The 18573-nt window shown below is 40.0% G+C and overlaps 3 protein-coding genes across 3 annotated transcripts in view; all 3 read right to left on the reverse strand.

Moving 5' to 3' along the window:
• tmod4 (tropomodulin 4 (muscle)) overlaps window positions 1-1544 on the reverse strand; it is a 67816-nt gene extending 66272 nt beyond the window's left edge. Inside the window, exon 1 of the mRNA XM_084557442.1 lies at window positions 1531-1544. The gene's annotated coding sequence lies outside the window, so the exon portion shown is untranslated. The remainder of the gene's footprint in view (window positions 1-1530) is intronic.
• Window positions 1545-6853: 5309 nt separating this feature from the next.
• On the reverse strand, window positions 6854-8557 carry mcl1b (MCL1 apoptosis regulator, BCL2 family member b). The gene is made up of 3 exons (XM_084557593.1): window positions 7920-8557; window positions 7362-7612; window positions 6854-7208 (listed from the first exon to the last, which is right to left on the reverse strand). The coding sequence occupies exons 1-3, from the start codon at window positions 8389-8391 to the stop codon at window positions 7092-7094; spliced, it is 840 nt and encodes a 279-aa protein (XP_084413719.1). The 5' UTR covers window positions 8392-8557; the 3' UTR covers window positions 6854-7091.
• A 514-nt stretch (window positions 8558-9071) lies between these two features.
• On the reverse strand, window positions 9072-17911 carry ensab (endosulfine alpha b). The gene is made up of 3 exons (XM_084556126.1): window positions 17741-17911; window positions 14891-15013; window positions 9072-13099 (listed from the first exon to the last, which is right to left on the reverse strand). Exons 1-3 carry the CDS (start codon window positions 17795-17797, stop codon window positions 12929-12931), a joined length of 351 nt encoding a protein of 116 aa, XP_084412252.1. The 5' UTR covers window positions 17798-17911; the 3' UTR covers window positions 9072-12928.
• Between the last annotated feature and the right edge of the window lie 662 nt (window positions 17912-18573).

Genomic DNA, 18573 nt, shown 5'->3' on the forward strand with positions numbered 1-18573 from the left:
TGTTGCGCTCACATGGTACACATTCATAAATAATAGCATATACAAAGAAGGAAAACTGCAATATTTCAACATAGTACTGGTTCTGCTAGCAGCAAGGTCCAGTACATTGCACAGTAGGTGGTAGATTGGGGATTAGTAAATTGCAGCAGTGAACTTTACCCCAGGACACCCTAACAAGGTAATCTAGACACTCACTACCACAGCCAGTGCTAATTTTAACATCACATTTTAGAAACCTCACTGTAATCAGCTTGAGTGCATACGTACACACTGTGTTGCCAAATTAACCCACAAAACACACTGAAAAAAAAAAAAAAAACTCTTACACATTCACAGTTTAACACTAACTACCTTTGACAGATTTCTGGTTTGTATGTTTGTATGTTTTGTTTGCACAAGAAGGAAAAGACTAAGAACAAAAGCCAGTGGAGGAGTGCCGCTCTATTTATTCTGGGACCAAATGTTCTGTTACTTCCTTCCCGTTGGTACTAAGCTAGGAATTTTGCTGGGAACATCCCGCCCCTCCAAGACTGTTGGCCTTGTTATGAAACTGTTCTTTCCTCTGTGAATTAAACATGGAAAGTCACCAAGGGCTGGCTTCAGGCACGGTGAAGTACACAATGTGCTGAGAAAGGAGAAAGAGCAGTCATGACAACTTCAGCCTGACGCAAGTGAATGACAAGTAGCTGCGCATGCAGTACGTATATCCATCAGTGCTGATATATATCACATGAGCGGAAGGAAACCTCAGACGCAACAGTTACCCAAGTCACCCAAACAGCAAATCTGATGTATTGCTCTAGAATTCTAAAATCTCAATCTCTCCCAAACACAGAGCCTAACAAACAATAATAACAAAATTTGTGAATAATAAGGTTTGAACCACTGCTATATTGCACAGTGGAAAAGTGTTTGGGAAGTTTGCAAAGTCCTACTTTCTAAAAGCTGCTTTGATTAACTGGATAGTCAGCCAGTTGATTAGTGACACAAAATCCATCAAACAGAAATTGTATACATCATGTCTAAGCGAACAATTTCAACCATACTGTAGTTCCATCATCTCCATTGTGAGGATCTGTTACATTAGCACTTTAGAAAACATTTTAAACTCTGGTTTAATGCTTTATGATGCAAATCCTCAAGAAACAAGAAAACAATGGTAACGGTCATCAGTAGGGATACCCCAATCAGGACCATATCGGGAGATTGGCATCGGGCCGATGCAGGTGTTTTTAAAATGGTGGGACTTCATCTTTTGTAGTTACTATGGGTTGAACCACAGCAACAATGTCAACTTATAGAACGTAACAGAACTGAACATAAAGACATGAGTTTATCAATGACATATCTCTGAATCACTTTCCATGTATTGTCTAATAACATTAAACAATGAAATTCACCAGCAAATTATTGATTTGCAGCCTCCTTATCTGTTAACACAGGGATTTAGAGCATTCCTCCGCTAGGGACAGTGGATGCCTTTGCAGATGAGTTATTATTGCAGTAGTACACTTGTATTTCAGTACTTACTTAACATATTCTGCATGTCACGGTAGTATGGGCTTCATCTTTAGTGAAGTATTTTCACACACTTGATGAATGTTTGCTGGAATGACCCACTGGGCTCTTCATCTGTCTTCTCGGAGGCGTTCGTGTTGTTACTGTCAGGTGATCGGCAACCAGTCAACTTCCTGTTTAAAACGTCATGGCACAGCAGTAAAATCCACGAGTTGGTACAACCCCTGGTAGTTACTTGTTTTTTTGTCAGCCATAAATTAAAACCACATCCCTGTAGCACCAAAATCACCTCTGTTTCTTCTTCCGTTTTAATAACTGTTGGCAAATATCAAAGGTCAAAGCTGCCAAAAATCCCAGAAGAAGTAGAATCACATGACTAAACAGGTCTACTGTATCGAGGACCTTTACTCTGGAAAATGAAGCCAGTCTGACATCAGTTTGTAAATTGTGCAATGTGGATGTTTGGCGAGGTGGAGGAGATTATTATTTAATTCTATCAACTTGATTTGCAACGGAAAATATGGTGTACAGTAACGGAAAAGCTGCACCAAAACAACAACAAACACTTAACGCTGCATTTATAGGAAGAGAAGAGTTTCCTGGAGACAGCGTCAAGGCGAAGAATATTACAGAGAGGGTTCCGGAGTTTATGGTGTTGGATGACCAGCACATTTCTGTAGTAGAGTACAGGTACAGGTTTTCGCCATCTGTTGGAGCCGAGGTACGAGCTACTCTCCAACAATGAATGTCAGCCACACCTCTACCAGTACGTTACAACAGGAGTTTGGGTTAAGGTGGTACTGTATTTACTTTGACAGCATCTATTTGTTTACACAAGATCTAATAAAACACAAGCAATATCAGAAAAGCCTTTATGAATCTATTGCATAATAATTTGGATTGATCGATACTCAAATGAATGGGATTGGAGGGGATAAAAACTTGACCGGAATAACCCTAATCATTAGCTGCAGCTGCAGAAATTTGCATTAAAATGGTGTGGCTAGTGCTATAATACATATGTGGCGCTCAGAGTTTTTAATAATAAACACACAAACGAACCCCTGTGCACAAAATTCTTGGATACAAGGGCAACACGATGTTTGTAGTTCTGGAATACCTTGAGTCTTAGAAACTGCTCATTGTCTGAATTTGAAACATTATTTTCTTGTGCTTTGCATGTATTTACATACTGGCCATGATAGAAGCAGGCTATTTTTAACTACACAAACCATGCATGCCAAGGTTACAGAGATACAGGTGTAAAAGTGAAACGTTGTGTCGGTACACTACAAGAATGACCATCAAAGTAAAACTATTAAAGCGAGTTTAAGAAAATGTAGCTGCATAGTTCAAACAGACTGGACAAAGATCAGGCCAGGCTATAAGAAATGATATTATCGGGCCACATGTCACAACTGCCAACATGGATATACTGAACTATGATCGTCAAAGTATAAAGATGGGATGACTCAACTTGGAAAAGAACATGACACATCACCCAGTGTACTGAATAAGATCAGTGGCGAGTATCACCTTACCAAGATGAGCTTACTGTTCAAGAGATCAGACTGAGCCGCGGGCGAATGGGATCCGTTTGACCTCTGTTCTGGAATTATTTTTAAACTTGTTTTTAAAGCTATTTTTGCTCTCTGCATCCCATGACAATGGATTGTTCAACTGCAGAGGAGCAACGTTAGAGCCAAACTCCTAGATTATGTTGTCAGGACAAAAACAGCAAAAGGTTTATGTGATGGTGCAAAAGACAAGGACATGGAATTTGGTTAAATTCTGCAAAACATAACTAGCAAGCAGTTTTTAATCCCAAAGCTTCAACAAGGAATTTCTCTAAGAGATACATATCATTTTACTGCACTGCCAATAGTTGCTGATTGCAGTTTCATATTTACAGACATGTTAAAGCATCAGCTGTCTATAAGCACATTTTTATTTCAGAGCAAGCAAACAGGTTTACATACTTTAAAGTGTACAAGAAGATGTCCACGTAAGGCACATCTAATCAGTTTAGGAATTAATCACTTCCACCTTCTAATGAGCCATCAGTCTATAAGCTGTTGAGGCTTCAGGTGCTGCTTTGGAGCTACAAACGACACTACCACTAGGAGCAGGTGTGTCTGTCTTGATTCCAAATAAGATTTAACAGGAGAATACTTCCATTTATAGTTAACTGCTGGAATGAGTGGACAGCTTGTGTGCAATTCAAAACAGCAGCCATAACAAGGAACCAAGTGCTGTTTTTTTTTTTTTTTTTTTATCTGACTGTATATGCACATTTCTGCTTTTTGCATAAACTATTATGGACATGGCAGCTGAACAGCATTTTGCACACTGGAGATATTGGTTTCTAATTCCAATGAATTGAGATGTTGGTGTAAGCAGAGATAAAGACTTTCGCTTGGGGCCCAACTACTCAAACTAAGAGATAAAAGGAAATGGAAGGGAAAAAACTAAACACAGATCATCTAAATGCTTATTTGTACCAGTGCTCTAAAACATATTAAATATGTTCTACTCAAACGCATTTGAGCAGAACATGTTCTCTACTTTAAAATAGAGTATAAACTTCAGGGTAAGATTTAATTAAAGACTCCTTCTGAAGCTCTCTTGTGATGTTTGTCTATACAACATGTACTTTTTAACTTGACATATTCTGCTTCCCTTTCACAGAGTGTCACTGCAAAGTGCGAAAACTTACAGCCTATCTTTGAATATCAGGTTCAGGATTCTAAGTATTCGAGGCGTCTCACCAAGTAACTGCAGCTGAGCACTTTTGTTATAGATTAACTTGTGCGTCAGCTGACTTCCCAGAACTGTTGCTTTTTTTAAAGTCGGGGGCGGGCTGTTGCTACGGGGAAGTGAAGAGGCTTACAACCAATACCCTGACCGTCTGAGAGGCTGTTCCTCAAAGATCAAATTACAAAACTGCAAAAGGCCCGTTTAGATCGGAAGTTTTTCTACAGAAGAAACATTTGAGCAATTCAGTTTGATGTAATTAGTTTATTAAGTCATGAAACTAATACCCAACTCTTTTGTGAAGTTTTCCGCAGTTTCTCACGTGTGTCAAGACGGACTTCCTTATAGGAGTCACCTGAAGAACCACATTCCCATGAAATACTGAGAACTGGTTTCCGCTTGAACTCAAATAAACTAACATTTCAGAATGCTTTGCCACCGTAGATCTTAGTTCTCAGTTGTAACAGTTGCAAAATTTTATTTTTGGGCAGTACCTGATTGTTAAATATGAGCACACATAGTTTTGACCACTCCTTAAACTATCCCATGAAAGGAATGTCTTCACCTGCTGATGTGTTTCTCAAAGATTTCCAATTTATAGCTGCAGAAGCTGCAACATTACATAAGACACGTTTGTTCAGCTACAACGAATATTCATGCTGCTGGAAAATGCAACGAAAGGAGCAGTAAATTAAAACGAACAAGTTCTAATAAGAGACGTGTAGGTTTCTCAATAAACGTTTGCAACACCTTCCCCCATTGTTAAACTAACCTAACCAGTATGGGCAACCACAATGAGAATGTCTTCACTGTGTCTCAACCCTATGAGAATTGTTTCATTTTCAGTTTGAAGGTATATTTAAAGAAAGACACTCTAGAAGGATAATTTAGACTCAATTCTCTGTCAATATGCATGTTGGTTTCTTGAATTTTACTAGCTTATTTTGCCATCAAACCATCCTAGTGCCATTTGCATGTCTTAACATACCGTCCATTGTTGGATAATTTATAACATAAGACATCTTTTTCAGCATTCATACTGTAAATACTGTACATATTCACACACATAATTAATGTATTTCTACAGGATGCCTGAACACGTTGTGTGCTTTGCATATTCAGCCTCAAGACATGACCTGTTTTCTGAAACTCTAATCCACTTGTGACTGGTGCAAACTGCTCTATGAAATTGCCTCAGCCTCCGTTCCCCATAGTGTAACAGCCTGTTCTTCACAATGATCTGCACAGGGGATAACCAAGGCGGTGGCTAACATCATTAGACGCAGGAGAGGGCTATGGGAGGTCTGCTGTGGATCATCACCATGGAGAGGCTCTACTGCATTTCCTCTTAAGACCTGGATGAGTGTTGTGTTTTTTCTGTAACCCGAGACAACAGGAGGCTCTGAACAAACAAGGGCGAAGCCACACATCACCAAGGATTTCCCTGCTCTGGGCTTGATATGGTTTACATAATGATTTTAGGTTTTAATGGACGATGATGTGACATTGTACTACCAGCAACAAGATGAAGTTTAACATGGTGGAAATATAACCTAGTGGACTCTTTTTGAATTATACATAAAATGTATGTAGGTAAAAAGACAAAATTGTGGAAGCTCTGTACTACAGCACATTGAAAACAGAATACCCAAGACAGATTACTTATACACCGAAATACCCAATCAAACACATGTAGTGGATTAAGGCATCATTTTCTAGGTAACTGAAACACTTGTTAACCCAGGAAGTAGAGAGTGTTATGCTACTGCGAGGATGTTATGAACAGTTTCACCCTAGTTTAACAGTCTAGCAAGTGCTGGTGGATTGAGCTGCTGTGCACCAGCTTTTTGCAGATCAACATTTTACGTGCTGCAGCTTGCAAAACTACGGAAGCAGCTGAGCACTCAGTGATAGAGGCGCTGCCACAGGCTCATCAAATTTCTAGGAACCAGCAGTCAATGCCCTGTTTTGGGGTTGTGGTGTGTGACATCAAAGACTAAAATGTGCAGAGGTGTTAAAATCTTAGATTAGTGCAAAGCACAATATAAGTGTAGATGTATCCCCTCTTCTACACTTGCAAGAAGGTTCCCTCAACAGAAAGACGGCATCAAAAGATTGAAATGGGAATTCAATTACTGTCTTTTTATTTTTCCTGTACAAAGCTTATATATCTTACTCTGTTATCATTGTCTGTTTTGTCTCCGAGAAAATAAGTCCGTCCACAACTTTTGTGTTCTGTACATCTCATAGTCCGTGTCATTTTTCCAACAGAGTAAAACTTTCTGGAATCTTGTACAAAAGTCCCGCATGTGGTTCTTGAGCAAAGTCCCCTAGTGCAGATCCAGCATCATGCAGAAACACAGCTACACTAATGCAAATCCACCCGCTCTGCCCCTCACTTGATTGCGACGTCCATTTAAACAGGGTTATGAATGGGCTGTATGGAAATGGGCTTCATGGCTGCATCACATGCAAAAAATACACATTTCCTTTCTTGCTTTGGCCTGGGGCTTCCTTACAAACCATTACCACCAGAAAATTGTGATATTATAAAGCAGTGAGTAAATACCACTAGTTCAACTGATTTCCCATAGCAAATTTAATTACAAATTACACAGTTAGAAAAATAAACTTTTAACAAATTAAATAAAATGCTGATTTCTGAGGATGAAGTCCATTTCTCATTTTGCAGGAGGGGGGCCCATGATAAAGAGAAAATGAGCTACTGGTAGAAGCCATCCTTTCAATCTTCTTTAATCCAAACCCAAGAAACGGGTTGTTAAAAAGAGATGCACATTTTCTTTGAGTGTCCAACAAATTCACCTGATCAGGAGGGCGAGTGTTGCCCCAATACCAGCAAATCCAGCAAAGGCCATGAGTGTGTTCCTGACTGTTGACTCAGGGTCTGCTACTCGAAAGAACTCTGCAAAGCCATCCTAGAAACAATGAATGACAAAAGTTAAGATTAAGAACTGGGCGTAAAGTACAGGGTTGAAAAAGGTATGTGGACAGAACAAATGGCTTTGTTGCACAATGGTTACGCAACATTCTTGCCACATCCTGTCAGTCAAACATAAGTCATAACTCACCCAAGAGTTGTTTTTGACCAGCCAATCTCGTTGATCAGAGAGCAAGTACGTGGAAATCTCCTGGCTCACAAGCTCCACACAGTTCAGCCTGCCTCTCTCCTTCAGGTACTGACACACCACAGCCCCGAAGGCTAACAGGCTGGCGATTCGTCCCCAGTTGGTCGTCCCATCTGCAAAGAGGCTCCCGGCTACTGCGCTGACAAATGTCATATCATCCCCTTTGTCATCCAATGACAATTTGTTGATCATACCTATAAAAGGAAAGTCTTTGTCAGAAACCTGTGCATTCAGTATTACATGGCTGTATGCCATCAGCTCATTTTACAACTTACTTCCACTGAAATTACTTATAAGTAGATTACTGCCGAGTTGAATTTAACTTGGGTATCGTTTCCTTGTATATCAGAGTAAAATGTCTCCTACTGGCCAAAAGACGGGCTCCAAACATGGAGTCTGTTGAATGATGAATTAGCTGTGTCAAATGCTACTAGTAGCTGAACCAAGCAAATGCTACGAGTTGTCATTGTGGAAAATCCCCACTCACGGGTCGCTACCTACCATTGTACGCGTATCTGTGCTTTTCCAAAACGTCCTCCACAACTCTTTTCATCGTTGATAGTGCTTTGCTCTCATTCCACCGTGGTTTAGAAAGTCCGACATAGTCTCTAAGTAAATGGCTAATGATTTGCCTCGTGTCACTGTCCAACACTTCGTCCCCTGCCGGACAACTGGAGACGTCGGCGTCGCTATCCAACTGCAATTCCGGGGTACACGGCAAAGAGCCGTCCTCGATCTCCTCGCTTTCCTCTCGGAGGCTTTTTGTCGCATACCCGTTAACTGTAGACATTAACAGGTTCTTCGGCCGTTTTGGCGCATCGCTGGACACGACATTGCCATTGTGAGAATCCATAGAGGCGCCCATGGCGAGCTGCTGAGGGGAATCTCTAGATCCGTAGTCCGCGACTCCATTTTGAGGAAGAATTAAACAGCTCAGGATGGCGGCACGCTTCTGCTTCTGGATAATATTCATTTTGAATTACAGGGTTGAGAATAATGCTTAGTCTTGTTTCAAATTAAAAAAATCTGTTGGTAAAGGTTTAGTGCTAGCCTGTATAAAAAAAAAAAAGCTAGCCCTTTCCCTAACGTTCACTCTTTGTACATGGTGGCAGTCCAGATGAAGGAAGTGAAGCACTCAACCCTATTACGGCCGCCTTTTGTCCTCCTCCACCGTTACGTCAATGGGGGGTGGGGCGTGTCTAATCAGTGTGCTGTGTTTTTGGGGTTTGTTTTTAAAATTTAGAAAAAAAAGACATAAAATATAAGAAAAATCCCTACGACTCAAATTAGTGTTGACATTTAAATTGAAAATAAATAGAATTAGCAGAGAGATACTGATGCTGATTGATAGGTTCCTGTTGTATTTTTCCATGACATCAAAAAAAACACAGATCGACGGAAATATTTTAACAATGATAGTATTGTGCTAACAATGTCTTTAATGACGTTATGTACAGTAATGTTATGACAAAATGTTATGTAAAATAAGTAACTTAATTTACTTATTTTACATAACATCATAATTAATATAATTATTATTGCCCCTTGAATTTTCTATTATGAAAAAGTATTTTTACACGGACGTTATGACGACATGAGTAAAGTCCTTTGATATAATATTTTGATCTCACTACTCAAGTGATCTTACACTAAGAAAAGAAAAATCCTGTAGATTATTGGGAGTACATTTACAACTTTCCTGTCCTGCATTGTCACATATCCATTTATTGGTATTACATGAGGCTAAACTGACATATTATCTAAAGTTTAAGAACAATATTGTTCAATCCATTCCTGCCTGTAAAAAATCTTAATCAGTAGTTATCCTCATTACAAATAAAATTTTTGCTGGGTTTTGTTTGAAATAGCCAGAATCTTCTGTAACTATCTTTTTCCAAATAAATGATTGTGCTTCCACCTAGTGGCCAGAAGAAGCTCGTACTCATTTCTGCGTTTAACCAGAATATTCTGGTATTCCAACTTCATTCAGAGTACACAGGAACTCTCAGCATGTAGCTGACTGACATCAACAAGAAATCACAATGAATTCTTATTAATGTAAAAGTTTATTTCAAATACTGACAAAAATCCGGTCACCTACTTCCACACAACTGAAACATTCCAAGTACCCCAGTACTTTCCAAAGTCATTTCTGTGTTCTCCAGTCATCCTCTTTATCATGTAAACCCTTTAGTTTTTCTTGGAAGCAAGGGTGCCTCTGATTTCCCTGCAGTTATCTTGGGCCAGGATGAAATATACTAATTATGCAGTAAGAGAACACAAGAAAAAAAAAAAACCCAACAACAAAACATTTACTTGCAAAACAAGAAAACAGATAAGGTAAAAGCAGCACAAAAGTACTTCAGAGCACCCAGTCTGTCACTTCTTTATACATTCTGGCACGTATTTATCATAGCTGAACAAGAGACACCCTGTGTGTTGGGTTGAAACATACCCTGCTATTTCCTCTTGTTGAACTGCTCCGTGCAAAGCCAAATGTCAAGTAGCATTCAAGAACCCCTGTCCATTATTGTTTTGTAGAACATGTTGTAACATATTCACCCATTTCTTTTAGCAATATCGACTTTTTAAAGCAGGAAAATGGAGGCTTTTGAACAGAGTATAATGCTAAATCGTTTGTTATTGTCAGTTAAAAATGACATAAAACATTCCAGAGTTTACCCTATAACTTCTGGTCAGAACAAATGTAGTTTTAGAATTTGTACTGAGGCGCAACACAGTCTGAACCAAACAGACTTTGCCACAGGAGCTATAGGACTCTGAAACTGAGAGATTTAGGGAGAAAAAAGTCAGACTGTTAGAATTAAGAGGACAGGTGTTCTTTACAGGGTAACATCTCTTAGATTTGTCTTTGAATCAGCAGCATTTACACATATTTTCATATGATACAGATTCACATAGCCTCTGCAATACACTTAGATACAGCAGAAGTAGTGTTAAACTGAAGAGAGAAAGGAACCATTGAATTAGAAATGGCTCAGGCTATGAAAGAGTGAAAAGCAGGTGGGAAACAACAAAAATCATTTCCTGTTGAATTCTATTTACAATAGCTGGAACAGAGAAAAGTAGTGCATTCATACAACACCATAACAAGCACATACGTACAGGTCAGTTCTTGTTCACCCACTGCAAATTTGACACATTTTAAAGTCTCAATGACAAACAAGTGAGGTTGAGAATTTGATGGTGCATGCACCCTATCATCTAGCCTACGTGGTGGAGTGTGCGTTTGTGAAGGTTCCCTGAAGCAGTAAATATACACAGATTCTCAGCGAGTGCCAGCATTCAGTTCAGATTCTTGAATGTGTGAAGGGCACACATTCAAAGTCTGGAGATTTGGTGATCACTCCGCTGACCTGCTTCACAGGTTGAACTATGGAAACAGGTAGGACTTGTGTGCAGAGAAAGTACTCACACTTTTCCACCTAACCATGTGTTATAAAATCTCTCTCTGCTTTGCCAAGTGTTGGAGTGAGTGCTCTCACAGACCGGCAGCGTCCCGCTTTAGCCTGCGATAATGCTCACAGGAGCTGCTCTTATCAGGTTGCATGCTGTTTACCCTCTGACACCCCTGAGATCAAAGATCAGTCTGTGTAATGTGTCAGTGTGGAAAGAACAAACTTTTTTTCTACAAGGCGCTGGTCGTAGATATATGTCTACGCCCTGGCTAAGGTTTTGAGGGAAGTAAAGCAGTAAAATCTATTCTCTAAATTTATTGTTTCATAATGTGAATTACTGTGAAAGCGAGAAACATATTAGGATAACCACTATGTCTGACCGTGATCTATATTCTGAAAGTGTTAAAACATGGAGAAAACAATCTCCTACACAAAATCAGAAGTCAATGTCATTCTTTTGGTCGGTCCCAAATGTCTACAAAAATTGTACTGCAAGTTCTATTGCCTACTACGAAGGCTACAACTGTGGTTTCCTTTGTCTTTTCAAAGAACTTTTGTGATCAGATTGAGATTTGACTGAATCTGTGTTTCAAAGATGGCTTTCATACATGGATGGTCACATCACTCTTCATATATTCAATCAGAGCAGAGTAGGTTGCAGTCTGCTCATCACATTTTAATTCTAAGCCAGAAGACTAAATGCACACACTAACATTGAAAAGACAAGTGTGTCCACAGTCTGGGCCTGATATCTGCAGTGTGGAATTTGGCTTTGTTGTTAGAGAAATGCCAAGCCAAAAATCCCAGGTTGTAATCCCAAGTGAGTTGATTTAGCACTACCACTTCTCTCAGGCATGCTAGCTGGTCTGGTCCTCAAAGCGCTAAGCTTATCACGAATTACGTGCTTGTTTGAGTATTATTTAAAGAAGCATATACTCTATACGGGGTGCTTCTATCCCCCCAACAAATCTTTTAGGCTCATAGTAAACACACGTCTTGATGCAACTGAACAGCAACCAAACTAAGACTGAGCTCAGAGACTGGCAGGGTTCCCAGCCTTTAAAAAAAATAATACAAGGATATACTCAGCTGGCTCTTGCCCTGGGCTGCAAGCAGGGGCGTGTGTACATGGATTGTCAGGACAGCAAAAAGCAAAGGAAGGAAAAAAGGAAGGAAGGAAGTGTCACTGTGGAAGGGATTCATGTGTTTTGTTTTGATGCTTCTTATCACTAAGCAGATGCTCCACCCCTGTTACATGTTAAATTTCTTTGTTTTTGTTACAATCATGCAGCATATTTAGAGAGAACAGGCGCAAAGGGAGTAAGAAATTAAAGCAACACTAGCAGAGTGAAAAAACTGTGTTTCAAATCCCCGTTTGGCTGAGCTGCAGAAGTTTACCTCAGGTTGTATTTGACAAAAAAGTGGTAGTAAGGTGAGATGCAAGGAACACTCCATTCACTTCCCATTAGTGTGTCAGTGAATGCTAAGTCCCTCTTTGACTAGTCAACTGTCCCTCATAGATTTGGTATGCAAGCAATTATTCACATACATGATCCAATGTCTTCCACTGAAGCTAGTATAGAAAGGGAAAGTGAAGATCAAAGAAGACGATGCAACCATGGTTCAACTCCCTTACACAGAATTTTGGTGTCATTCACGATGGAAAAAAAAAGAACAAAACATACTATACAGAATACAAAGTGCATTAACTCACCCCATCCAACCCTTGCCCGATGACACACATCTAGTGTAATGCATCTTGGAACACTGAAAACCAAGATATAAGGGAGGCGGTAGAGCAGAGTGCGCAGAGGGGGCAGAGCTGTGCATGGTGGGAAGGCAGAGAAGGCTGCGACCTTGTGGGCCGCCTAAACCTCCATCCCTCCCACCCCGGCCCACCCACATACAAGCAAATGGAGTTTTAACTTATACAACTCTGCCCGATATGTTAAAGCCAGTGGTGTGCCTGGGGATGGAAATGGAAGAGGGGGTGGGGGTGGGGTGGGGCATATTGGGGACACAGGTGAGGTGAAGGAGGGACGTTTGCTGGGAGTCCCAGGGGGTTTGCGGGTGCTTCTGTAATGATGAAGGCTAGCCAGCTAGCTTGCTGGTCACCAAGGAGGACTTCCTCTGGGGTAAATCCTGCGGCGTGGGGATGTGGTCGCCAGTCACCAGGTTCTTGTCAGGTCCTGCCACAGGAAGCTGCTTGTTCTTCATCTTGGCCTTGGCCATGTTGTAGTCGCCCGAGTCAAAATACTTTTGCTTTATGAGAAGAGAGATAAGAGTGCTTCCAGGTCAGAGACATGCTACATACTAATTAAAAATGACTAGAAACACACTGTGGTTTTTAACAATGACAACACAAGTCCTAATGAAACACTGACATGCATTTTGTACACTAAAAGAGTTACTGAACGCTGCAATTGCTAAACCTTGCATACTGACCCTGTGGAGAATCCTGCAAATGCTATCTCAGTGTAACAAATTAACACCTCATTGTGCTAGAACTAACATGATGCTTTCACAGTTTCTGTTAAGCCTATAGTGTATTTCTAGTGTGGAACACCACTAATTTATACACCCCAAACATGTGCTACTGTGTAATAGCAACCATTAGCAGCATTTACATGGACACCAGCTAATAATCTGAATAATAGATCAATAACAGCCAAGCCAATCTCATGTAACCACCTCAATTGGATCATACAGATTGATAGAGGTGGTGTAAAGGTTTTGATAATCTACACAGTACAAAAATATGAGCACCTAATAACCATGCAAACACCATCATGCATCAATCATCCTCAGTGAGTTGAATAAATACATTATTTCTGTGCATACTGGCTTATATGTGGTAAACATCAGGTGACACACCTAATTTTAGGAAGAGATATAAACACAGCGTTAACAGAACAGTTTGTTCGAACAAAATGAACAATGCTCGAATTGTGTGCACTGTTAAAAACATGGCCCCATCTTTGTCATTTGCTGTTGAATGAATTTAATGTTATCAATACAGTTGTGAAAAATGTGTTCTTCTCTTGTATTTCCCAGCAATTCAATGCTTAACTGTGGCCTCTCTCCTATCAGAGAGAAACAACAACTTCTGCACTGACACAACAGCACGACTCAGACAAATAGGTACACAATAACGTTTATGGACAGTAGTCACCCTCAGTAAAGGACCGTGCTCTGCTCTTTAGTCAAATTATATTCTTACAGAGCCTTTTTAAGATGAAGCTTCATTGGTTATCATTACTCTCTAATGGTCTTAATTATATTTTAATGAAGTACCGCAATTTCTGTTTTTTGGCTTTTACTTCATCCTGCCTTGCCCATTTCTAGCCAGTGATTTCCCACATTTCCCAAAGTGACTTTCAACAACTTCTGGAAGCGGAGTTGTCCGTAGTGTATAGAAGTATGTGTAGGTGGAGAGAGCAGCAGTGCAACTTAAGCGGAGAGAAATAGTTGCCTTTGGGTGTTCTCTTCTCCTGCTCAAAATACTAATAATTACTGTAGTACCTTTAATTAAAATAATCAATTAATAATTGCATTTCAAATGCTGCCAATCTAGCTGGACTGCATTCAACTAAGGTTTGGGTGGTGAAGATATTATTTTTCCCTTTGCTTCAATAGATTTAGCATTGTAGCATTGATGAAAGGACAACAACATGGTAGCTCTAGAATCAAATCCTTGCTCTTTAGTTGTGAATGACCTTCATCAGTTCAGTTTTAGGCAACTAAAATGTTTTCTTATAATTGGCAGAAAATAAGACAATGACTGCAGGACACAGTAGCTGTATGTCTGTGAAGGTTCTCAGTCATCCAGGTCATGGTATATCCAAAAAAGCAACTGGACTTGTAAAAGACTGGATTTTTTTTAAATGCCTTTTTTTGGGACAGAGTAGCTGTTTTTCAAACAAGTTAACTTTCCATTGACTGTAATGCATTGAATCTTCACTTATCATAGTAAATCTACATTAGACACCTGCTCTGCTTCACAAGATACAACTCTGCCTCTGATCGTATCACTGAAAAATCATGGTAACCTACCCCTTTCTGTAGTCTCTTCATCAAGAAATCTGAGCCGCCAGGCTTCTGGCCTAGTCCTGGATATTTGGCCTTCAGCTTGGCCTCCTCTGCCTTCACCGGGTTTGCATTCTTCTCCTGGGAGTCCTGTGGCGACAAGAACAAATGGATATAAACACTTCTGTTTTTCAGAAGACATGAAACTCCTCAAAGTGTCAGTCGGCTTCAGGAAGTTTAAGCTCAACTGAAACAGCTGTTTGTGTGACAGGCAATCATTAATGGCCACCTCACAATTCCAAAAATTCTTCAGCTTGTACAAAAACACCACAGTTAATGCAGTAAAATCTGCTGTGGCGCACAGGGCCACTTCAATCCAAACGTCCTGCTAAAACTGTTCCTGCAAACCTCTACTGTGAAATGGGTTATAAAGTATGACGATGACTAGTGGGAACTGAAGATACTTCATGATAACATGAGTCACAGTGTGCATGTTCTCCTGTTATAATATCTCTCGTATCACCATCGCACCGAAGAGGAGACAACTGAAGAAGATAGGTACAAACATGGACATAAAAAAAGAAAGGATTTTTAGAAACAACAGTCAAAGGCCTGTTTGGAAATGAAGTTAATAAGAACTGGCAGAAGAATATCATGCGTGAATCTGTTAATCAAACTAATCTTCGAAGAATGAAGAATGACTCAGGTCTAGACAAACAGCAAATCTAGTAGGACAGTGTTGTTAATTATTCTTTTTAGAGGACAAGTCATGACTTTGTGTTACTTTTGGTTAGTATGGACAGTTAACAGGTTGTTTTTTTTTTTCAGGCTTTGGTGGCCATAAAATAGACGCAATGATGTACAACTTCATTTCAGATGAATAGATTATTGGTTATGTTGAGGTCAAGAAACCAAAGCCTGACAGTACTGTCAAGTATTTGTAACAGCAGGTGGAGGTTACAAAAGCCTGAGGTGGGAATTTAGACAATGGAGTATTTGTGCTACTGCCACTGACTAATACTAGGCAAACTGGTCATATACCCATCATTCAAGTCCCTGTCAGGTCGACATTAAGTCCACTAATCTGGGCTTCCACCTTGTGTACATTGTGAGTCAAGTTAAAACAATTTTAGGAACTAGTTCACAGCAGACAAACTCAAACGGCCATTTACAGTATGCTCATATACCTAGAGCAGAACCTACTTCCACAGTGCGGATAAGATAGGGCACTTGGCCTGTAAAGCTTGCTGGGGCAGGGATAAAATGTGACTCAGGACACAGAAGTTGGTGAACAGATTCCCTCAGAGGGAGGAGGAGGGGGACATGTGGTGTGCTGATTCACTTGGGCCCACGACGAGAAATTTATGAGCTACTATATTTGTTTCCAATGCAGGGGAACTGCAGAATCCAACAACACATTCTTTGTGCACCCGCTATAATGATTTCAAACAGTTAAGTGCAAAACAATTAAATTCTCTTCATTTAGCTTTCAAAGTTTGTTTAAAAACTATTTGACTTAATTGATATGCATTATCTGCTTGTCCCAGGACAGTATCATTGATGATGAGTGAAATAGTCAAATCCAAACCTCTGTTATGCAACACAATTAAGACAAAAATAGTAAAGGTATAATGTTATACACAAATATTCATGAGTCATTTAATGCATGGACAATCATTTGCCAAGAACTGAAAATATAATTATGCTATAATTCTAGGTCACTGAGTTTGAGATACTTTTTTTGAGGTTTCTGTAGCAGTGATTTGTGATTTGAGTGTGGCTGTACAGTGTTAAAATGCACTGCACACTATCTCCATCCACTGCAACTTTATGACTGGAGGTATATGTACATACAGGCATCCAATATTATACATAGAAACTAACATGGTAGTTAAAAGCATATGTGGAAGGTTAATTGACAAGTTAAAAGAAATTTCAACTCTTAACATGCACATATCAGCTTCTAGTAAAGCCCAGGAAACATATCCATATTTATCCTTGCAAAGTGTCATTGAGTTTCTAGTATTGTGAACTATTTAATTATCAAAAGAAAAACAATTACTTTAAACAAAACTGAAACAAAGGCAACTGAGTTTTCTTGAAAAAATGTCATTATTCATCCACGTTTTTTGTTGTTGTTTTTTTTCCACTTTTAAATGGCTGTAGGGGAGTTTAGGTTTTTATTAGGCTACCTGCATGGTCCCCACCTCAAACTCACGTGATTAAGGTCAGGGTGTGACCAGATACTCACCTGTAAATTTCGAACTGAAGAATCTCTAAGAAAACCAAAGAAGTCTAGTCCACTGATACAAACAGATGTTTCATAAATCCTTGATCTAAGTGTTGTGCACATTGTGGTTGTGGTATAATGGAAAATGCCGAAGTATATTACAGTTGGTTGCCACTGTCATGACAAGAAAATCAAGAATCTAGAAACAATGTGACACCCTGGGCCGAGACAGTGCTCCATTAGATTTTAGTGCATCTGCCTTTACGAGACCAAGTGAGTGAAATCACCCACTTGTGTCTTTATTTAGATATTGCAGGCCCTCCATGGCACGTTTCGAGACCCCCCCAGTGCAGACCAATGAGGCCCGAGCTGCGGTGGACTCGCCAGCCAATGACACAAGGCAAGGGACAAAACAAAGTGACACACAGACAAGGTGCTCTGTAAGGTTTGACAGCTCCAACTTAAACCATTATCAACCCACCGAACAGTTTATTATTGCCGTACGTGTCTTCCAGGAGTCCTACTCTGTCTTGGTGCAGCGCTGAGCATATTGCAAACACTTCACTTGTACTAGCTGCTGTTAGCCACTTCTAGCTAATATGCTCGTCGGTTAGCTAACAACATCAAGACAGCAGTCAGAAACCCACCTGTTTTTCGTCCTCGTAGTCCACTTGAGTGTCCGAGTCCAGGTTTTCTGACGACATTGTGTGAGTGTGATGGACAAGCAGGTGTCCCGTTTACCAGACAACACAACGAGATTATTATAAAAGGTACCGTTTTGTGTACCTGTACTGAACCTAATCCTGCTTTTCTGAACACGACTGCTCCCCAACAAAAATGGCGTAACGAGATGTGACATCACCATTGGCGGTGGCGGGTTTCTACCTGTGATTGGCATATACAATAACCAATAGTAGAGCAGTATTGCCCTGCATGTAGCCAATAGAGTTCCGTTAACGGCGCAGTTCTCTGTGATTGACAGCTAATCGCCCAATGGTTTTACAGAATAAGGACTGGGGGCGTTGCGGGGGCCGCACTGCATCAACATAAATCATCTACTCAAAATATAGCTGTATAATCATGGTACGTGTTGGTTTTAAGCTTAAACATGTTGTGTTACCCTGATAAATAAACACAGACATACCGGTTTAATGAGACGCTTGGCTGTCGGGTTATAATTATTATTTTTTGCCCCTATCCCTGTGCTTTGTCTCCCTGCTCTGTGATAGGCCTCTTACTGTGACCCTGTTGCTGCCCGTCAATCAAACATTTTAGAGGCAACGGTGGTGTTATCATCCAAAGGTTAGCTTTCAAGTTTCAAAATGATTGTACTGTTTTGGCTTAGTAAATTATACTTTTATTGTTACTATGTAAGTACACGATTATCATCAGACTTAGAGTGAGGCTTGCGGCTGCTTATTACTGGAGTGGCTGCTCAAGTTTACAGATGAGTAGCTAAAAGTTTAACTAGCTAGAGGCA

The sequence above is a fragment of the Chelon labrosus genome (genome assembly GCF_963514085.1).
Source record: "Chelon labrosus genome assembly, chromosome: 12".
NCBI lineage: Eukaryota > Metazoa > Chordata > Actinopteri > Mugiliformes > Mugilidae > Chelon > Chelon labrosus.